Source organism: Mobula hypostoma, chromosome 12, assembly GCF_963921235.1.
Source record: "Mobula hypostoma chromosome 12, sMobHyp1.1, whole genome shotgun sequence".
NCBI classification, from domain to species: domain Eukaryota; kingdom Metazoa; phylum Chordata; class Chondrichthyes; order Myliobatiformes; family Myliobatidae; genus Mobula; species Mobula hypostoma.
The window spans coordinates 56,530,088-56,553,829 of record NC_086108.1 but is presented as its reverse complement, the minus strand read 5'-3'; the positions used below and the strand labels follow the sequence as shown (position 1 = coordinate 56,553,829).

General features: G+C 41.7%; 1 protein-coding gene across 1 annotated transcript in view; it reads left to right on the top strand.

Moving 5' to 3' along the window:
* Positions 1-23,742, top strand: part of slc35d1a (solute carrier family 35 member D1a) — a 51,995-nt gene that overhangs the window by 14,686 nt on the left and 13,567 nt on the right. Inside the window, exons 6-8 of the mRNA XM_063064183.1 lie at positions 672-740; positions 1,616-1,718; positions 16,827-16,919. Coding sequence (XP_062920253.1) covers positions 672-740; positions 1,616-1,718; positions 16,827-16,919 — 265 coding nt within the window. The remainder of the gene's footprint in view (positions 1-671; positions 741-1,615; positions 1,719-16,826; positions 16,920-23,742) is intronic.

Sequence of the window (23,742 nt, the reverse complement as noted above, 5' to 3'; positions counted from 1 at the left end):
AAAGAGATTTCCAAGTTGAATGGACACTTTTAAAAAAAAATAAAACTGTCCTCAGTGGTTACAGTGTATATATTTTTGCCAGTCTGATTTCTGAGAAAATGTTGCAATATTAAATGAAGCCAAGTGAACATGGATTCGGCTAGTTCAGGTGGAATGGGAATGGCTGCTTGAGGAAGTGCTTGTTACAAATATGGAAAAATCAATGAGAAATTATACATTTATTTGGATAATGCCGTTAAGCACTTGTTTAGACTGCATGAAAAACTTACCACATTTCTTCACCAGTTAATTGAAATGATACTTTCAAAATGCTCTTGGATCCTGTATCTTTGATTAGGGTTTAATGAAACAATATTTGAAAGAATCTTGTTTTAATTTCTGTTATATAATTGGAGAGTTTTTGGTAGGTGGAAATGTTGCTGCATAAATCATTTATTATTGCTGAGTAGTTCAGTGGATTAAAATTGCTTCACAGTTGCTACCAATCTGTTTCCAGCATTTTATTTATTTCAAGGTTCCAGCTTTCATTGTGCAATGTTTAACTTTGATTTTGTTGCGTTCTGTTTTTCCAGTGCCCAGTTGAATGGTGCCAGTTGATCTTAATAGTTGGCATTTGTACATTACCTTATTTTTTGCGAAACTAAACTTAACCCTTTTTCATCTGTTTGCAGTAAGAAATTCTCCCGCTCTGTTCAGATGACTGTATTTGCAATGTTGCTTGGTGCGTTTATTGCTGCCAGGTAAGATTTATAATTGATAAAATTGTAATGTGTTATGCCATTGGAGCAGGCTATTTGGCCCTTCAGTTTTTCCATTTTTCTTCAAATCACGTCCAGTTCCACTATACTATTCCAGTCCATTACACAGAGTTTTGACTTCTCTGCAATATTTTCAAACTCCCTGCTAATTTTAAGTCTTAAATGTTTGCTGTTTTTCCACAACACTTCACGGAAAATTAGGTTCTATGATTAGCGGATATGAGAAGAATAGACAATAATTCTAGTCTTGATCTCTTGCACTACCTTTTTGGGAATTAGCCAAAGGCTATCATATTTAGCTTGTCTAAAAGCAGCAACAGTCAGCAGACCCCAACCATGGTATGACTCTGACAACTTTCAACCCTAACCCAGTGATGTGTGTCTTGATCACATTCAAAGCATACAAATATCTGGACCCACAAAATTCTGGATCACTGCAGAATTGTGCACAAATGGTGTGGACAGAAGAAATGAGGAGAAATGGATGACAAAATTTCTATTACATCAATTTAAAGTCAGTCATACTTGACTGTGTACCTGTCTTTCAATCAAGCCCCAATTTCCCTCTTTCTCATGACTACATGGATAGCAAAATAGTGAATACTTGATAACAACCAAATGGTGGAGAGAATTGAATATTAAAAAGCTACTTAAATCATATTGGGGGGAAAACAGGCAAACAGGTTTAGCCGGTGGTACTTTGCATTTCATTGTGTGAAATAAGTGAGCTTTGAATTCTGAAGTATGTGCCAATGTTTTTGAACTTACATGATTAAACTTTAGGAATATAGTTTGTAGATATCTTTGTTTTAATGTGCAAAATGAAAAGAGAAACACTGTTCTGCATTTTCTTTCAGTTCTGATATGGCATTTGATTCATTTGGATATGGATACATTCTTACAAATGATGTATTAACAGCTGCCAATGGAGCTTATGTAAAGCAGAAATTGGAGTCAAAAGTAAGTATAGTTACAGCTCCTATTTAATATTCCATTTGGGTCAGCCTAGATAATAAACAGTTAGACCATTAGGTGGGGAGGTGCTGCAGGTGATTTGTTCTCCCTTGTTCACATTGGAAAGTGTTAAAATCATTCAAGATCTTGTGATGATTTGATTACCTCTCCCCCTCACCACTCACCAGGTTGTCTTTTAGGTTTGCATCTCAGGATTTTGTGTGTGTGTATAAACACAGTGATTGCATAAATCATGCCCCTCGCCGTGCTGCGATCTGCTGCATGGTGGATACATTTCAATTTCTTCTGGAGTTGGTGCCACTAACATTGTGGCAGGTATATTTCTCTGCAGGAAAGTAAAAAGACTATGCCTCTAATTCACCTCTTCAATATCAAAATAATATGACCAAGCAAATCAGAGTTAGGGTCAAGTAAAGGGGGGGCGGAGAATGTTTCAATGCAAGGATCATAGGTGTTAGTTTTGATTTCATGTGATATAAACTACCGAATTTAAATGTTCCTGAACAGCTTGCCTTTTTGGGAGTGAGACATTGGGCCATGTGTTTTGGTGGATATGCACCATAAAAGAAAGCCACTTTCTCAGGAGTTGAAGCAAAATGCTATGAATATTGAAGGTCTAAAATATCAACTGAAAATCCTGGAAGTTTGTGTCAGGAGGGAACTGTGGGGGGGAGGGGGAGAGAGAGAGTGTTGTGATAGTCAGCTTCTATTGTAACTCGACCTAGAATGAATGTAACACAGTAAAGTTGGTACAACAAATGCCAGTTTCAGCAGGTCAGGTAAAAGTGAATATGAAAATGGAGCTTCTGTTCCCTTCCTGTCACCAACAGCTAGTAAATTAGTGAAAAGCATTGAGCAGATGGTACCAGATGTTCAAGCCATACACATTGTTGAGATCTGGCTGTGGCATTGCAGTAAATTAAATGGCTTTGCTAAAGTAAAGCTCGTTTTCTCCGTGAACTGGCTGCACAGCTTTTCCAATAAGCTTGTGCATTACTATTGCATGGAGTAGTGGCACAGCTGGATATATTAGCAATTTCTCATTAATCAGTGAGTCAGCGTTCATCCGACCGTGCACTTTTTATTTGCAGTTGTTCCCTTGTACCTCCCAGGGTGAAATTCTTCGCAGTTCAGAGACAATGGTGTCAACTGCAACACATAGCCTTAAAAATATTGTTAGCAAGTGTCCCGCATTTTCCATAAGTTTATCAGAGCATTAGAGAATTCTTGGAAATTGAATTGGAAATGGCTGTTCAAGCTATGGGGTGTCTGTAGTTGATTAGCAAAGTCAAAGTCTCTTTCCTTTCCACCTCTGATCCCCTGATGAGAACTGACTCATGGACATTCAGATTCCTCCTCCTGAAGTCAATAATCAACTCCTTGGTGTTGCTGATGTTGAGTGTGAGGTTGTTGTGGCACAACTCAGTCAGACTTTCAATCTCCCTCCTGTATGCTGATTCATTACCACCGTTGATTTGGCCAACAATAGTGATGTCATCGGCAAGCTGAAGAATGGCATTGGGGCTGTACTATAGCCCTACAGCCATAAGTATAAAGCAAGTAGAGTAGAGGGCTAAGCATGCAGCCTTGTGGTGCACCTGTACTGATGGAAATTGTGGTGGAGTTGTTACCAAACTGAAATTACTAGGGTCTGTAAGTGAAGAAATCAAGGATCCAGTTGCACAAGGATGTATTGAGGCCTAGTTCTTGAAGTGTATTGATTAGTTTTGAGGGGATGATAGTATTAAATGCCAAGCTATTGTCAATAAAGAGCATCCTGATGTATGCATCTTTGCTGTCCAGATGTTCCAGGGTTGAGTAAAAAAACTAATGAAATGGAGTCTGCTGTTAAACTGTTGTGAGGGTAGGCAAATTGGAGCAGCAGCAAGTCTCTTCTGGGGCAGAAGTTAACATGTTTCATCACTAGCCTGTCAAAGCACTTTGTTAGCGTAGATGTAGGTGCTACTGGATGATTGTCATTTAGACAGGTTATCATGTACTACTTAGGCACAGGTATAATTGAAGCCTGTTTGAAGCAGGTGGGTACCTCAGACTGGCAAAGCGAGAGGCTATGGATACCACTGATCAGCATAGGTACCCTGTCTGGCCGGATGCTTTCCATTGATTCACCCTCCTTTTAAGATGCTCTCACATCGGTCTCAGAGACTGAAATCACAGTTATCAGGGTCTGTGGGAGTTTGTAAAGTTGTCTCGTGATTTGATGGTTGAGGTGTGCAAAAAAGGCATTGAGTTCATCTGGGAGTTGAGCCTTCTTATCTCCTCTGTCACTTGGTTTCACTTTTTAGGAGGTGATTACATTCTAACTCTGCCACAATGCCATCTTGCGTGCCATCTTGGTCAATGTCTCTCATCCACTACATAATGTACTGGGTGGGCACAGGAGTACATTCAGCCAGAGACTCATTCCTCCAAGATGCAGCACAGAGCGTCATAGGAAGTCATTCCTGCCTGTGGCCATCAAACTTTACAACTCCTCCCTTGGAGGGTCAGACACCCTGTGCCGATAGGCTGGTCCTGGATTTATTTCATAATTCACTGGCATAATTTACATATTACTAATTAACTATTTATGGTTCTATTACTATATTATTTATGGTGCCTATTTATTATTTATGGTGCCACTGTAACGAAAACCAATTTCCCCCTGGGATCAATAAAGTATGACTAATGATTCAAGTTTGGTCTGGAATTGCCATTTCGCACATGTGATGGCTTTCCAGAGGTTGTAACTGGACCCCATGGTTGCCAGTCCTGAATGCCACTGATCTGGCTGTCAGCAGGTTGCAGATCATGTGGTTTATCCACGGCTTCTCGTTAGGGAAGACTCTGAATGAATTTGTCGGGACAAACCTGTCTACGACTGTTTTTGTAAGGTCTGCAGTGACTGTGGTGCATTTGTTCAGATCCTCTGAGTACTTGAACATGGCCCACTCTACCAACTCGAAGCAATCCCGTAGCCTCTCCTCTGCCTCCTCTGATCACCTCTGTTGTCCTTGCATCTGGAGCCTTGCTTTTTAGCTTCTGCCTGTATGGAGGCAGGACGATGGGAGCCAAGTGATCAGATTTCCAGAAATGTGGTCTGGGCAAGGAACGGTAGGCATTTCTAATTGTAGTATCACAATGGTTGAGCGTGTTGGGACTTCCTGATGCTGCAGGTAATATGTTGGAGTATTAGGCAGAGGTTTGTACAAAAAAGCCTGATTGAAGTTCCACAGTGTTTTGAAAGGTGTCAGAGTAGGCTGTTTCTTGTTTGTTGATCAATACTTTGAGTGGCTGATCAACAGCTGCCTTTGGTGGTATGTAAACTGTGGTCAGGATCACGGAGGAGACCCCTTTTGGTAACTAGAACGGATGGGACTTAATCGTTATGTTCCAGATCGGGGGAACAAGAGCACAACGAAGAGTTTATCATGAAGCACAGACCCTTACCTTTGGCCTTCTCTGAGTGAACAGTCCAGTCCATCCTGTGTATCAAGAAGCCCTGAAATCTTACCACCATATCCATCTTGTCCAGAGTGAACTATGTCTCTGAAGTAGAGAATGCAGCTATCCCTCATTTCCCGTTGATACAGCGATCTTGCCCTTGGGTCTTTAAGCTTCTCCAGCAACTGTATATTTGCTAACAAGATGCTGGGTAGAGGAAGTTTCATGCCTCACAGTTTTAATCTGGCTGGGAGTCTGCCCTCCCTACCTCTCCTGTGTTCACTTAAAGGTGCTGAGCCTGCATACTTGTGAGTTAAGTCTGAGTCCTTCAGAAAATCATGAAATCGCTAGTTCGTTAAGACAATTAAAAAATATGTTAAAGCGAAATTGCAGGCTGCAGATTGCAGTGAGAGTAGTTCAGACAAAGTATATTTGGAAGTTTTTTAACCACCCACAACAAGACACCATCCTGCCACCACCCTTTTGAATATAAATAAAAGCCACATCCTTCAAGTATAAATTTAAACAAAACTCTTGCCCTCATGCCTGTTTCCCCTCCCACAATAACCTTGGCAAGTAACTGTGGATTTGGTCATTTTAAATTGTTTCAGAAAGTTTATTTTAAATAGCCTTATGGTCATAATTACTTTGACTAGATAGAAAATAATAATCTCATTGAGGTTCACAGTCATGTTAAAAATTACTTTTTAAAAGATCTGCTGAGCTGCAGTTAAGTCCATGCAGATAATGAAATGTAGCTTCGATAAAAACCCTAGTAAATTGTTGAAAACAAAGACATTGATACTAAGTTTCTTCATTGGGCTATGGATGAGTTCTCAGTTGTGGGCAACCTCTGTGTTTTCATTTGCACAATTTATTCTGCTTCCTTTGTCTTTATCTCCCTGAACAGTCCTATTTGCTTTCTTCTGATGTTCTAACACTCTATGGGAACTCTTCCTTGCCTCTCATTATTCCTTCCTTGAAGTAATGATAACTTAGTGTACGCCTTGGCTGTACATTTACGTATGTTGCAACTGCCTTTAAAACATTGCTCACCTTTTATCACTTTTATCATTGGCCATCTGTTCCATCGAGAAGCCTGTATGGTAGAGTATATTGGATGGGAAATTTGAGCATTGGTTTAGAGATGTGCTTGTCTTTATTTTGGGTTATGGATTACACAAATATGGGCCATAACCAGTCATAGCAGCTGACTTCTTCCTCTGGTAATGATTTTGCTGACTGTCTTTTGAATTTTAGCCTGATTTGAGTAATGGCCCCAGCTTTCAGGGGAAGAACAGCTGTGACAACACAACTCCCATTGTAGTAACATACATCAAAGTTGCTGGTGAACGCAGCAGGCCAAGCAGCATCTATAGGAAGAGGTGCAGTCGACGTTTCAGGCCGAGACCCTTCGTCAGGACTAACTGAAGGAAGAGTGAGTAAGGGATTTGAAAGTTGGAGGGGGAGGGGGAGATCCAAAATGATAGGAGAAGACAGGAGGGGGAGGGATAGAGCCGAGAGCTGGACAGGTGATAGGCAAAAGGGGATACGAGAGGATCATGGGACAGGAGGTCCGGGAAGAAAGACAAAGGGGGGAGGGTGACCCAGAGGATGGGCAAGAGGTATATTCAGAGGGACAGAGGGAGAAAAAGGAGAGTGAGAGAAAGAATGTGTGCATAAAAATGAGTAACAGATGGGGTACGAGGGGGAGGTGGAGCCTTAGCGTAAGTTAGAGAAGTCGATGTTCATGCCATCAGGTTGGAGGCTACCCAGACGGAATATAAGGTGTTGTTCCTCCAACCTGAGTGTGGCTTCATCTTTACAGTAGAGGAGGCCGTGGATAGACATGTCAGAATGGGAATGGGATGTGGAATTAAAATGTGTGGCCACTGGGAGATCCTGCTTTCTCTGGCGGACAGAGCGTAGATGTTCAGCAAAGCGTTCTCCCAGTCTGCGTCGGGTCTCGCCAATATATAAAAGGCCACATCGGGAGCACTGGACGCAGTATATCACCCCAGTCGACTCTCAGGTGAAGTGATGCCTCACCTGGAAGGATTGTTTGGGGCCCTGAATGGTGGTAAGGGAGGAAGTGTAAGGGCATGTGTAGCACTTGTTCCGCTTACACGGATAAGTGCCAGGAGGGAGATCAGTGGGGAGGGATGGGGGGGACGAATGGACAAGGGAGTTGTGTAGGGAGCGATCCCTGTGGAATGCAGAGGGGGGGGGAGGGAAAGATGTGCTTAGTGGTGGGATCCCGTTGGAGGTGGCGAAAGTTACGGAGAATAATATGTTGGACCCAGAGGCTGGTGGGGTGGTAGGTGAGGACCAGGGGAACCCTATTCCTAGTGGGGTGGTGGGAGGATGGAGTGAGAGCAGATGTACGTGAAATGGGGGAGATGCGTTTAAGAGCAGAGTTGATAGTGGAGGAAGGGAAGCCCCTTTCTTTAAAAAAAGGAAGACATCTCCCTCGTCCTAGAATGAAAAGCCTCATCCTGAGAGCAGATGCGGCGGAGATGGAGGAATTGCGAGAAGGGGATGGCGTTTTTGCAAGAGACAGGTTGAGAAGAAGAATAGTCCAGATAGCTATGAGAGTCAGTAGGCTTATAGTAGACATCAGTGGATAAGCTGTCTCCAGAGACAGAGACAGAAAGATCTAGAAAGGGGAGGGAGGTGTCGGAAATGGACCAGGTAAACTTGAGGGCAGGGTGAAAGTTGGAGGCAAAGTTAATAAAGTCAACGAGTTCTGCATGCGTGCAGGAAGCAGCGCCAATGCAGTCGTCGATGTAGCGAAGGAAAAGTGGGGGACAGATACCAGAATAGGCACGGAACATAGATTGTTCCACAAACCCAACAAAAAGACAGGCATAGCTAGGACCCATACAGGTGCCCATAGCTACACCTTTAGTTTGGAGGAAGTGGGAGGAGCCAAAGGAGAAATTATTAAGAGTAAGGACTAATTCCGCTAGACGGAGCAGAGTGGTGGTAGAGGGGAACTGATTAGGTCTGGAATCCAAAAAGAAGCATAGAGCTTTGAGACCTTCCTGATGGGGGATGGAAGTACGCAGAACAGTATTAACCTCTTTGGTCATGAATGTTTTGCGTACTTTTTGAAATAAACAAAAAATGGTGCTAACCCTTATAAGAACAAAAGAAATAGGAGCAGGAGTAGACCATCCGGTCCATCGAGCCTGCCCCGCCATTCAATAAGGTCATGGCTGATCCGTCCGTAAACTCAGCTGCATCGACCTGCCTTTTCCCCATAACCCTTAATTCCCCTACTGCGTAAAAATCTACCTAACTGTATCTTAAATATATTTAGTGAAGAAGCCTCAACTGCTTCCTTGGGCAGAGAATTCCACAGATTCATCACTCTCTGGGGGAAAAAGTTTCTCCTCATCTCCGTCCTAAATCTTCTCCCCTGAATCTTGAGGCATTTTCCCCTAGTTCTAGTCTCGCCCACCAATGGAAACAACTTTACTACTTCTATCTTATCTGTCTCTTTCAAAATTTTGTATGTTTCTATAAGAGCGCCTCTCATTCTTCTGAATTCCAGGGAGTATAGTCCTAGGCGACTCAATGGCTCCTCATAGGTTAACCCCTTCATCCCTGGAATCAACCTGGTGAACTTCCTCTGCACTGCCTCCAAAGCCAATATATCCTTCCTCAAGTATGGAGACCAGAACAGCACACAGTACTCCAAGTGTGGCCTCAACAGTACCCTGTATAATTGCAGCATGACCTCCCTGCTCTTGAATTCAATCCTTCTAGCAATGAAGGCCAACATTCCATTTGCCGCCTTAATAACCTGTTGTATCTGCAAGCCACCTTTCTGCGATTCATGCACAAGCACTCCCAAGTCCTTCTGCACAACCTATAGATACCTATCTATATCCCTTTGCAGACTCTCCACATCCTCTGTACAATTTGCTTTTCCACTCAGTGTCATCAGCAAGTTTTGCTACGCTATACTCAGTCCCGTCTTCCAAATCATCAATGTAAATGGTAAACAGCTGCGGGCCCAGCACCGACCCCTGCGGCACCCCACTCACCACTGACTGCCAACCAGAGAAACACCCATTTATACCAACTCTCTGGCTTATATTGGTTAACCAATCCACTATCCATGCCAATACACTTACTCTAGCTCCATGCATCCGTATCTTATTTATAAGTCTCTTGTGCGACACCTTATCGAACGCCTTCTGGAAATCCAAGTATACGACATCCACCTGTTCCCCTCTATCCACTGCACTCATTATGTCTTCAATGAACTCCAGTAAGTTTGCCAAATAGGACCTGCCCTTTCTGAATCCATGCTGCATCTGTCTAATGGAACCACTCCTTTCTAAATGTTTCACTATTTCTTCCTTAATAACAGCTTCAAGCATTTTCCTGACTACAGATGTTAAGCGTTGCCCGTCTTTTGCCTACATCCTTTTTTAAAAAGTGACGTGACGTTCGCTGTCTTCCAATCCGCTGGGGCCTGCCCAGAGTCTAGAGAGTTTTGGTAAATGATTACCAATGCGTCTACTATAACCTCTGCCAATTCGCTCAGCACCCTGGGATGCATCCCATCAGGACCAGAGGACTTACCTACCTTCAGGCCCTCTAGTTTGCTCATCACTATCTCTTTAGTGACAGTGATTTTTTTATCGAAGTCCTCACCTCCCATATTGTCCATAACATCATTCTTTGGCATATTACACGTGTCCTTCAGTGTGAAGACCGACACAAAATAGTCATTGGATGCCTCAGCCATTTCCTTGTCACCCAGTATCAGTTTCCCCTTATCGTCTTCCAAGGGACCTTCGTTGACTTTAGCCACCCTCTTCTGCTTTATATATTTACAAACGTATAAAAACTTCTGCTATCTGTTTTTATATTTTGTGCTAATTTACTTTCATACTCTATCTTCCCTTTCCTTATTTCTTGTTTAGTTGTTCTTTGTTGCTTTTTAATGTTTTCCCAATCCTCCAGTCTCCCACTACTCTTTGTGACTTTGTACACATGAGCTTTTAGTTTGATACTATCTTTTATTTCATTAGTTATCCAAGGCTGGCTCTCCCCACACTTAATGTCCTTGCTTTTGACTGGAATATACTTTTGTTGAACACTGTGAAAAATCTCCTTGAAAGTATTCTACTGTTCGTCATCTGTCCTACCAAATAGCCTGTGCTCCCAATCCACATTAGCCAACTCCTCCCTCATCCTGTTGTAGTCTCCCTTGTTCAAGCATAATACACTAGCTTTAGATCTAACTATTTCATCCTCCATTTGATGCAAAATTTAATCATACTATGATCACTCTTTCCAAGAGGATCCCTGACTACAAAATTGTTAATCTTACCTGTCTCATTGCACAGGACTAGATCTAAGATAGCATTTTCCCTTGTAGGTTCACTAACGTACTGCTCAAGAAAGCTATCACAGATACATTCTATGAAGTCCTCCTCAAGACTTCCTTGACCAACCTGATTCACCCAATCTATGTGGAAGTTAAAATCCCCTATGACAACTGCTGTTCCATTCTTACAAGCCTCAGTTATTTCTTGGTTGATCGCCTCTGCCACTGCAATATTTTTATTAGGTGGCCTATAGACAACTCCCACCAGTGATTTTTTTTTTTCCTTTACTATTCTTAATCTCTACCCAGATGGACTCAACATTCTGCTTTCTAGATCTTACATCGTCTCTCACAATCACCCTGATCTCATCCTTAATTAAGAGAGCCACCCCACCTCCTTTGTTTTCCTGCCTATCTTTTCATATTACCTGATACCCTTGGATATTTAATTCCCAGTCATCTCCACCTTGCAACCAGGTTTCTGCAATGGCCACTAAATCATATGCCTTGGTTTCCATTTGAGCACCAAATAAAGGTTATTCAGAGAGGCTTGTCCAGATCAAATGCACTTAAAGCTTGAGCAAAGTGGGGAATTTTTTAAAAGGCAAACTTGTATTTTAAATGCTTATTTATCATTCACATTGTATAATTAACCTGCTAAGAAAGGTAGTTATTTTAAACATTAGGTTATTATGAAGGATACTTGATAGGCAGACATAGCCCACTGTAATATTGTAGATTAGGTAATGTAATTATGAATACAAAAGCAGTGTTGCTTTAACACAGGTTTGTTTTTTGGAGCTTTTTGATTTTCTTTCAAGGCGTGCAGTAAAAGTTGTACCAGTGTCACCAGAACAAGTGTGTTGAGAATGTAGAGCAATAGGTAATCTTTTGAAAGAATCCATAAAATTAAAGGAGTTAAATTTTATGTAAATATATACTGTGCCTATTATTAATCATATAAGCATTGTCCTGCACTCTCCCAGTATCCTTGTTATCTCTCTGCTTCATATACTAACATTATTTTAACTGATATATTGATTTATTTCAAGCAAGTCCTATGACAGAACTTTTCCAGGCTGCAGTAACTTTCTGTATGGAGATTTGTACTTAGCATTTTACTTATTTCAACTGGATCGTAGAACAAAGCAAGGAAACAGGCTTTTCAAGCCAAATGGCCCATGCTGACTACAGCACCCTTCCTTCCAGTCCCAGTTGCGTAGATTCGGGGCCATAACCTTCCAGGTGCTTCCCTTCCTTGTACCTAGTCAAATGCCTCTTTTGTTGCATTTGTACCTACCTTGATCACATGCTCTTGCAGCTCTTTCCAGGTCCTCACTATCAGTTGTGTAAACTATCAGAAGTTACCTTTCAAGTCCCTTTTTAAAGCTCTCCCCACTTATCTTGTATCTGAGCCTTCTAATTTTGGCCTCCACAACCCTGGGGAAAAGATTATGGCCATCTTCCTTATCCATATTTCTCATGATTTTGTAAACTTCATGTAATCACCCCTTGCTCCTGTGCTGCATTATGATCACCCTCTCCCTATTACTGGGCTCTACAGTCCAGGCAGTATTCTTGTAAATCTCTTCAGCATCACCTTCAGTTAGCCAATGCTTTTCCAATAACGGGTGACCAGTACTGTACACAGTACTCCAAGTGTCACCTCATCTAAGATTTGTGTAGCTGCCGTGTAAAGTCCCAACTCAGACTTGATGCTCTGAGTGATGAAGGCTGGAATGCTAAACAACTCCTTCACCACCCTGTCTACTTGAATGACTGCTTTCCGTGAACTCTGCATATACTCTGTTCCTCAGCACGTCAGCGCCCTATCGTTCACTGTATACGTCCTACCCTGGTTAGAATGTCAAAAATGCCCAAGACTTATCCAAGTTGAAATTAATTTGCCATTTATCAGTTCATTTCCCTAAATGATCAAAGTATCTTTGCAATTCCTTGTAGCCTGATTCACTGTTATCAAGAATGTCTAATTTAGTGTCATCATCAGACTTGTTAATCATGCTATTTACATTCATATAAAATCATTTACATATAATGATTAATATAGGTTTCAACACTGATCCCTGGGGCACCCCACTGGTGACAGGCCTCCAGTTAGAGAATCTACCTTCAACCATCTTCTGCTTTGTATCATCAAACTAATTTTGAATCCAGCTCACTAGTTTCCCAATTAGAAAGTATAACGTTATTATCTTAATCTGTGACTTGTAAATGGTGAAAAGGCTTTGGGCTGATGTGTTACTTGTGGCAGGAAAGGTAATGTCTGGCCTTTTCTTGCAGCTATAGAACTTGAGGCTGGCCCAGTTGGAGTTTTTTTGTTAATGGGGAGTCCCACGATGTTAATAAATAGGGCTTGGAGATTCCTGAACAATTGAATGTTAAGAGTAGGTGTTCAGGCCATTTAAATTAGACATGGACATTGCCTGGCAGTTTTGTGGCTGAATTGTTATTTATCTGCCTGTGATGGAATGTTGTTTTCCTGCATGCAAGTATAGACTGGCTGATGTGTTGAGGTGCTGCAAATGGAACTAAGATGGTGCAGTCATCAGTAACCTCTCCATTTTTAACCTTGTGATAGAAGAAGGAGTATTGAAGCAGCCGAAGATGGTTAGGCTTAGGATACTCCTGTGAGAAACTCCTTCAGTAATGCCCTCAAGCTGGGATGATTGACCTCCATCCACCATGTACATCTTCTTTGGTGCAATTTATTCCAAACATTTGGTGTGTATTTTTCCTTTTGACATTTAATTTTGGTTTTATATGAGCTTAATGCTGCACTTGGTCAAGTGTTTCCTTCATGTCAGAGGTGGCCACTGTTCCCTCTAAGCTGGTGAGTGCCCATGCGGTAACTGAAATGCTCCCACGGACATAGCCTTTGTTGCTGCACAGCTGGAATTTTCTGTAGGATATAATTTTGAAATCTATTCATATAATTGTGAAATACCCTGAAATTAATTACATGAATGTAATCCATAAACTTTTAAAATAATAAATGTTATACAATCTTGGAAAGATTTGAGCTTCAACATTGTCAGTATTTCAAGTTAGAAGATGGTGAAGAGAGTGGGCATGAGGACGTCTTCACCATCTTCTTCAGCATGATGCTCGAAAGGGCCACAGAAGACCTTGATGACGAGGACGATGCCTACATCTGATACCACACCGATGGCAGCCTGTTCAACCTGAGGCTACTACAATCCCACACCAAGACAGTGGAGCAACTCATCCGAGAGCTACTCTTCGCCGACAGTGCTGCCCTTGTTGCCCACACAGAGACAGCCCTGCAGCGTATAACATCCTGCTTCGCAGAGGCTGCCGAGCTCTTCAGACTGGAAGTCAGCTTGAAGAAGACAGAAGTTCTCCATCAGCCCACACCTCAGGAAGATTACCACCCTCCCCACATCACCATCGGTGAGGTAGAGCTGAAGACAGTCCACCAGTTCAACTGCCTGGGGTGCACCATTTCGTCAGATGCCAAGATCAACAAAGAGATTGACACAGACTGGCAAAGGCAAACAGCGCATTCAGCAGGCTGTACGAAAGAGTCTGGAACAACAAACATTTGAAGAAAGGCACAAAGATCAGCATGTACAGAGCCGTTGTACTGACCACCCTCCTGTACGGCTCTGAGTCTTGGACGACCTACCGTCACCACCTACGACTCCTTGAGCGTTTCCACCAGCGCTGCCTTCGCACTATCCTCAACATCCACTGGAATGACTTCATCATTAGCATCAAAGTCCTCGAACAGGCGGAGGTCACCAGCATCGAGGCCATGCTGTTGAAGACGCAGCTGCGTTGGGCAGGACACGTCTCCAGGATGGAGGATCATCCCAATATTGTGCTGTGTGGCGAACTCTCCACTGGCCACCGTGACAGAGGGGCACCGAAGGATTCTCTGAAGAAATCCCTTGGTGCCTGTCACATTGACCATCGCCAGTGGTCTAATCTAGCCTCCGATCGCGAGGTCTGGCGACACACCATTCACCAGTCTGTCTCCTCCTTTGAGAACGCACGCAGGGCTGGCATTGAAGATAAAAGGAGAGGGAGGAAGAACCGTGACACAGCAGCACCAAACCCAGAACAGAATTTCCCTTGCAGCCGCTGTGGCCGGACCTGCCTGTCCCGTATTGGCCTCGTCAGCCACCGGCGAGCCTGCAGCAGACATGGGCAGCCTGTTCCTAAATCTTCGTTCGCGAAGCCAAGCCATGATGATTGATTTCAAGTTACAACACTGTTACAAATTGTAACAATAAATTGAATTTCATTATACAGTTCAATTATTAAATAAAGTGAGGAGTGGTTTTTCATTTTCACTCTTAATATTCATAGTATGCTTATTACAAAGAAAAACATTTAAAGGACTGCAGCTTTCAGGCCATGTAACAAATTACTGCTCAGTGCAATGGCTGGTCCGCACAGCAATTTTAAAATAAGTAAATTAGAGAGAACAAGGAAAGGTGGCACTCTTGCCAGAGCTGGAATTCAGCTTTTTGTTGTATGTTTGGATCAGGGTCCAAGAAATAGAATTGAGTGATCCTGGCAGAATGCCAAATGAATAATCAGTGAGCTGGATCTTGAGGAATAAATACTGCTTGACATCACTCAGTGAAACTTTCCATTGTTTTAGCAATTGCAAGTAAACTGAAAGATGGCTTTCTGGTTTGAAATTATCCTGCTTAAAGGCAAAAGAGAATGCAGATGATGGAAACTGGAACAAAAAATTGCTGGAAGATTTTTGATGGGTTTAGCAGCATCTATGGAGGCAAATGGTGTCGAATGTTTTGGGTTTAACCCTGCATCAAGACCGAAGGGAAGAGCAAAGATTTTGCCAATAATTAGCTGTTGGGTGGGTGATAGGGGGAGCCAGATAGAGAAGGGATGATGGTCTGATAGAACTAAAGGTCGGGAGGGAATGGGAACAAATACAGAAGAAGATAGTTTGGTGGATTAATATGTGCTAGGGGAGAACACAGAATGTGACCTAGACCAGGGTAATGTTTTCCTATGCTTCCTGCAGGACCCGACCTGGACCAGGGCAACTCTGATCAGGTCCCAACCAGGGCACCCCATTATTTTTTTCTTTGTAAAGACTGCAGCTTTCCTGTGTTGGCGACTAAGGTGTTAGTGTACTTTAACTACTCCTCACCGAGGGAAATGTGCATTCCAACAGCAGACTCTCTCCCTTTCTCACATATCAGCAGCCTTGGATTTGGGACTGATCAGCTGCTAGGGCTGAATTCCTTTCTGTCATAGAACAAAACCAAGGTTTAGCCACCTCAATGGAACCTCAAAATATTTGTCATCACCAATAATAAGTAACTGGAATCAGAATATGTGCATTTAGGACTTAACCTTTATTTTGCTTGTGCACACGGAGAGCAGCGTGGTCCCTGTCACTGCACTGTTCTATTTTGTGCAGAATTGGCAAGCAGTTACAGATATTGACTATGTGGTAAACTGTATGTTTAGTTCCTTATTCGCAAGAACAGTCACCATTCACAATAGAGGTGTTAAAAATCAATAGAACCTATAAGCTGATAACCAATGATACTTTGAAGTTTGAGAAGCTATTGTCCCTTAGTTGGTGTGTGTGCCTTGAATCACTTTTCTCTTCTGTAGTAAGTGGGAGTGGCACTGGCAGTCTTAATTCAAAGATCTCCCTTGTCAAGATTTGACTACACACCTGAACACCCTTGTGTCACCACAACCCTCACATTAGGACCAAGATAATTTTCTATTTACCATTTCATTGTAGATACCATGTGACTTAATTTTCTGGACCAGACCACCATGAGCACCTTGCCAAATGCTTTAGGCAATATCCACTGCTCTACCCCCCATCAATCATCTTCGTCATCACCTCAAAAAAAAACAGATTTGTGAGACACAATGTCTGCAATGTAAAGCCATGCCAACTATCTGTGATGTGTTTGTGCTTTTCCGAATCTGAGTAAATCCTGGCCCTAAGAGTCTTCTGTTTTCTTAATACTAATTAAAGTTTTAATTTCCTGGTTTGTCCTTGTCCTTGAATAAAGGAGCAGTGAAATAATGGTTTTACAGGGAAGGTGGTAGAAGCAGATATGATGACAACATTATTGACGCATTTAAACACATGAACAAGCAGGGAATAGTGTGGTAGATTGTGTGTAGGCAGATGTGATTAGTTATTGGCATCATGGTCAGTGTGGATATGATGGGCTGAAGGATTTATTTCCGTTCCACATTCCTTCTAGACCACCAGAACTGTTTATTCTTACTGATGTATCATTCCTTTGTAGGAGCTGGGAAAATATGGACTACTTTATTACAATGCCCTCTTTATGATTTTGCCTTCTGTGGTCATTGCATATGTTACGGGAGATCTGCAGAAGGTAAGCCTTTTATTGCATTATTTATGTCATTTTACAGAATGTTACTGTTTAATTTCTCATCAAGTCTTGTTATATTTCTTCTGCACATGTCAAAATAGACATTGATTCCCTTTAGTCTAGTCCCCACCTCCTGTGCATTCTTCCTCTTTAACCCACTTTCCACCCTAGCTAGCCACATCGCTGTGTTGTGGTTCCCAGGGCAAATACATATAAATGAGGGCAAATACTTAAAATTATGCACCTTGTTGTAAAACTCATCATTGCACAAAAATACCTGATACTGCTATTAATAGTGTACCCATCAAGGACACCTAAACGCTATATTGTGTGCTTCTGAGTACTATTTGGTAGAATTTAAGGTCTCAATAGACACATTGCTTGTGCTGAGTGCAATGACTCATTATTGGAAGCAAGCCATTATAGTTTACAGGTTGGGATGTGACCCAAAAGTATGATGTCTAGCATTTTAAAAAATGTTGTCCGAATGAGCAAAAGGTGCTTAATATTATAAATTGTCCAAAATGAAAAAGTGCTGTTAGTCAATTATCCAATGACCAAATGAGACGTCTCGGTCCATAAATATACAACTTGTTAGCTGATAGCAGTGGAAGATGAAAATAAACCATTAGAATGAGCTGTAAGTGACCAAGAATATCTCTGGACATAAATCACCTTACTCAATACAAATCCTGGATCATCACCCCATCCTAATGTAAGATGGACAGTACAGCTTCTGAGCCATAACAGCTTGGATCTAAATTAGCATACTATGTTACTAATGTTGGTATATTTTTAAATGATCACATGGTTGGGTCTAGCTTTCAAATGTTTCTACTGAAGCAGCTCAACATGGATGTAGATTTCTTCCTGCTATAGAGAAACCAAACTCAAAACAGGATTTTCCTGCAGATCTTGTAGGACATTGAAAAGCATTAATGAACATTAGCATTGTTTACCAAATGTTGTTCAATATTACAGGATCAGTCTATAATGCTTAGCTTCTTTCCTGTATTACAAACAGTTTTATTTTTCTCACTATTTTCAATCCTTTCCTCCAGCTAGTGTAACAAAATTAAAGTTTTTGGTCACAAGGGATTGATTAGATGGCATGCTAACATTGCAGTTAGTGCAACTTTTACAGTGCCAGCTGCCCAGGTTCATTTACTCTGCAGTTTACAAGGAGTTTGTATGTTTTCCCCATGATCACGTGTGTTTATTCCAGGTGCTCCGGTTTTCTCCCACATTCCTGAGATGTATGGGTTAGGGTTAGTAAGTTGTGGGTATGCTACCCTGGTGCTGGAAGCATGGTGACACTTGTGGACTAAGCCCAGCACACGTTCAGACTGTTGGTCATTGAAACAAAGAACACATTTTCACTGTATATTTCGACACAAAGCTATCTTAAAAATCTTAATTGTAAGGATTAAAACCATATGGCCAGCTGCTTCGCTGCTTCACTACTTTTCCCATGGCACAAAGTCAAACTCGGATGTTCACCCTCCCACCAACCCCTAACCCCAAACTTGACTTGAATCATCTCCAGATATTCCCACACTGATCCCTTCTGCAAGTTTGTTTTATGAAATGCACCTCTTGTTCTCCCTGTTTTCATTAAATAGCTGTCTTTTAAATTTGTTTTCCTAGTACTCGAGTTAATTGACATTTGTTAACTGCTTACTGCTGCTGTTGTCGATGTCATCCCTTTCCAGTGTGTTAATGTCACCCAGCTTGACAATCATTGAAACCCCCCCGTGCTTACAAAGTACAGGTAGTCTCCCCTACACCAGCACCCTCCTTCACCTGGCTAAATTCGTGCTTCCGTCAAACATCTCCATTGTGTTTCTCAAGTCCCACCGCCTGCTTTTGGGTCATCAGAGACTCCATCTTCCTCTTACCCCACCTTCACTGAACACTCCCACCCTCCCCTCTCTCTTGACACTACCAAGCCCCTTCCCCTTTCTGTCATCTGTGCCAGGGCTTCATAGCCCCCTCTGACCCCCTTTTGTTTGCAGAGTTATGCCTGTCATTTTGTGGGATACTTGGAACTGTTCTCGTTTAAGTCCTATTCAGGAAACTGAATAGAACAGGCATATGGAAATTAATGCAGAGAAGAGTGAGGTGTTACATTCTGGGAGGACAAACCAAAGCAAGACTTGTATGGTGAGTGGTAAGGTACTGAGACAGAGAAATCTGGGAATACAGATCCATAATTCCTTGAAAGTGGCGTTACAGATAGCGTCATGTAGAGAACTTAAGGCACATTGGCCTTCATAAAGTATTGAGTGCTGAACTTGGGGTGTTGAAGTTAAATACATGTTGGTGAAGCCTAATTTGGAGCATTGTGTGCAGTTTCGGTCACCTACCTACAGGAAACACCATAAGACATAGGAGCAGAATTAGCCCATCAAGTTTGTTCCGCCTTCTCACATGGCTGATCCTTTTTTCCCCTCCTCAGCCCCACTCCCTGGCTTTCTGCCTGTAACTTTTGATGCCATATCCAATCAAGAACCTATCAAGCTCTGCCTTAAATACATCCAACCACCTGGCCTCCACAATTGCCTGTGGTAATAAGTTTCACAAATTCACCACCCTCTGGCTAAAGAAACTTCTCTGCATCTCTGATTTAAATGGATGCCACTCTATCTTGAGGCTGTGCCCTCATGTCCTAGACTCTCCCACCATGGGAAACATCGTTTTCACATTTACTCTGTTTAGGCCTTTCAACATTTGAAAGGTTTCAATGAGATTCCACCCCCACCCCCCATCCTTCTAAATTCCAGTGAGTACAGACCCAGAGCTATCAAAGGTTCCTTGTATGATAACCCTTTCATTGCCGGAATCATCCTTGTGAACCTCCTCTGGACCCTGTCCAATGCCAGTGCATCTTTTCTTAGATGAGGAGCCCAAATCTGTTCACAGTAGTCGAGGTGAAGCCTCAGTAGTGTCTTATAAGCCCTCAGCACCACATCCTTACTCTTGGATTCTGGACCTCTTGAAATGAATGCTAACATTATATTTGCCTTCCTTACCACTGACTCTACCTGCAAGTTAACCTTTAGAGTGTTCTGCATAAGGACTCCCAAGTCCCTTTGCATCTCAGATTTTTGGACTTTTCTCCCTGTTTAGGAAATAGTCTGCATAATTACTTCTACCAAAGAGCATGACCATGCATTTTCCAACGTTGTATTTCATTTGCCACTCTCTTGCCCATTCTCCTAATCTCAGTCCTCCTGCAGCCTTCCTGTTTCCTCAACACTATCTGCCCCTCCACCAATCTTCGTATCATCTGTAAACTTGGCAACAAAGCCATCAATTCCGTCATCTAAATCATTGATTAAAAAGAATGGTCCCGACACCGACCCCTGCGAAACACCACTGGTCACTGGCCGCCAACCAGAAAAGGATCCTTTTATTTCCACTTGCTGTCTCCAAACAATCAGCCAATGCTCTAACCATGTCAGTAACTTTCCTGTAATACCATGGGCTCTTAACTTGGTAAGCAGCTTTGTGTGGCACCTTGTCAAAGGCCTCCTGAAAGTCCAAGTATACAAAATCCACTGCATCCCCTTTATCTATCCTATGTGTAATCTCCTCAAAGAATTCCAACAGGTTTGTCAAAATTTTCCCTTGAGGAAACCATGCTGACTTTGTACTATCCTATCCTGTGTCACCAAGTACTCCATAACCTCATCCTTAACAATTGACTGCAACATCTTCTCAACCACTGAGGTCAGGCTAACTGGTCTGTAATTTCCTTTCTGCTGCCTTCCTCCTTTCTTAAAGTGGAGTGACATTTACAATTTTCCGGTCCTCTGACACCATGCCAGAGTTCAGTGATTTTGGAAGATCATTACTAATGCCTTCACAATCTCTACTGCTACCTTTTTCAGAACCCTAAGCTACAGTTCATTAGGTCCAGGTGACTTGTGTACCCTTGGGTCTTACAGTTTTTTGAGCACCTTCTCCCTTGTAATAGTAACTGTACCCACTTTTCTTCCCTCAGTCTTCAACAACTGGCACACTGCTAATGTCTTTCGTAGTGAAACCAACTGATGCAACTTAATTAGTTCATCTGCCATCTCCTTGTCCTCCGTTATTGTTTCTCTGGCCTCATTTTCTGGTGGTCCTATATCCAGTCTCCTCTCTTTTATTTCTTACACACTTGAAAAAGCTTTTACTATCCACTTTGATATTGTTTGCTAGCTTGCTTTCATATTTCATCTTTTTCATCCTAATGATTCTTTTATTTGCTCTCTGTAGGGTTTTATAAGCTTCCCAATTCTCTGTCGTCCCACTAATTTTTGCTTTGTATGCCCTCTCTTTTTGCTTTTCCATTAGCTTTGACTTCCCTTGTCAGCCACGGTTGTACTGTTTTGCCATTTGAGTATTTCTTTGCTTTTGGAATACATCTATCTAGCACCTTCCTAATTTTTCCCAGAAACTCACACCATTGCTGTGCTGCTGTCATCCCTGCCAACACCTCCTTCCAATTTACTTTGGCCAGCTCCTTGCTCATACCACTGTAATTTCCTTTACTTCACTGAAATACTGCTAAGTCAGATTTACTTTCTCCCTATTAAAGATGCCAATATGATTGAAAGAGTTCTGAGAAAATTTACAAGGATGTTGCCAGGACTTGGATCTCAGTTACTGGGAAAGGTTAAGACTTTAAACCCTGGAGCATAGGAGAATGAGGGGAGTTTTGGTAGAAAAATACAAAATTATGAAGGGTATAGATAGGGTAAATGCAAGCAGGCTTTTTCCACTGAGGTTGGGTGAGACATGAACTAGAGGTCTGGGTTAATGGTGAAAGGTGGCATTTTTAAGGGGATCGTGAAGGGGAACAACTTCACTCAGGATGGTGGGTGTGTGGAATGAGCTAGAAGCGGTGAATGTGGGTTTGATTTCAACATTTAATGAAGTTTGGATAAGTACTTTTGCTGCCCATTTGCTGTCGTTTTCATGTGGCCCATACCTGACTCCTTCCTTTTCTTGACCTCTGTTAGGAGACAGATTAGCAACCAATTACAAGTGCACTGGATCTTGTAGCTTTCTTAGCTGTACCTCCTACCCTACCTCCTGCAAGGACGCCATCTATTTTCCCAGTTTCTCCAACTACGTGCTTTTAAAAAGATTTACTCCATGCTTCCACAGCTATCAATCCCTAATCCCAACTCCTCTAATAGTCTCCTGTCCTACAATACTTAGCACAGCACCAATTTTAAGCATGCGAATTTCTCTGAATTGTATTGATTCACCATTGATAGAGAGGTCTGAACTCCAAACTTCTAGAATTCTTCTCCCCTCACTGCATTTCCTAAAATTTTTACTCTACCAAGCTTTTAACCATCTGCACCGTGTAGGATGGTATCAAAATTTTGATATTCTGAATTGTTTTAGGAAGTTCTGTTACTTTTAAGCTGTTTTATAATTGCATGAACTTGAATGTTACTTGTGTCACTTTTTTCTGAATTAATCTCTACTTGTCTAATTGGTATTCTTGAAAAATGGAGTCCCTGGGTTTGTTGGATGTTTTTTCCCCCTAGAAGTCCTCAGCAAACATTTTGAAGGTAGTGCAGTAAACTTGCTGTGGCATTGCTATATTTAGATAGGCCATGACATTGGTCTTTCTGTGGGAGGTGTTCTTGTTATAAAAACAAAGTGATTGCAATAAATTTTGAGTTTAGAGTGGATTGTACATTATCCATGATTAAATTGTATTTTGGGGTTTTAAAATGTTAATGCTATTCCTGGTATAACTAATTTAGTGCCAGTCTTGTGAAAGTATGGCAGTAAGTGCCTGATGTTAAGGTTATACTAATATACTTCTGTGTAAACTTTTAACATTACTATTTGAAGGAGCAAGGTGACTTTGGTAATTGTTGTTGCTTTGCAATTGAAGGAGCACATAAGCTGAATCTAACTTTATTTCCTTTGAGAATATATTAACTGAAAATTAATTAGAAATGGTTGGGCCTAAATTAAGCCATCAAACCTAGTAATAACGACCGTTAGCTGCTTTGATTATTATGTCAGTTCTATATTCCCATATTCCCACCTATCCACATAATTTTCGGACACCACCGCCATCCAGCCCCACTTAACAGGTAACTAGCTACCTTTTACTTCAGAATGCTTCTCACACTTTGAGAAAGAGTGCTTTACTGAAAAGGTCATGAATATTTGGAGCTACTTCCTGATATCTGCCTTCAAATTGAATCTTTGTTAAACAATCCCCTCCCCCCCCACCCACCCGACTGCTGTTGCAGGTTTTGTCACAAGAGGAAACTTTTCTGTCAAGATCCCGCGAGGTCTTTTTATATTCATCATTATCTCGGTTTACTAAATTCCAATAGATACTCTTGCATATTAAGTAAATCCTCTCAGAAATGCTTACAAACGTACCAAGATTTATCCTTAAATGAGGAGAGTGATACTACATACAACATTCCAGATGACAGGGTAGTAAAAGAGAGGTCTCATCAATTCCCTGTAAAACTGGAGGTTAATCTCTCCTTTGGGATTCATTTCTACTTGGAGCAAACAATATCATTTTTCTCTAAATTACTGATTGTTCTGGGATACTAGCACTTTACAAATCATAAATTAGGACAACTGCATTTCTCTGCATCTTGCAACTCTGTAGTCTTTCATTTGAATAACACTTTGTTTCATGCTAAAGTTGACACTTCCATATTTTCCTGCATTTCACTCTTTCCCAGATTTTATTTTTATTTATTTAGAGATACAGTACAGTAACAGTCCCTTCTGGCCCAGTTATACTTATGTGACCAGTTAACCTACAAACCCGTACATCTTGGGA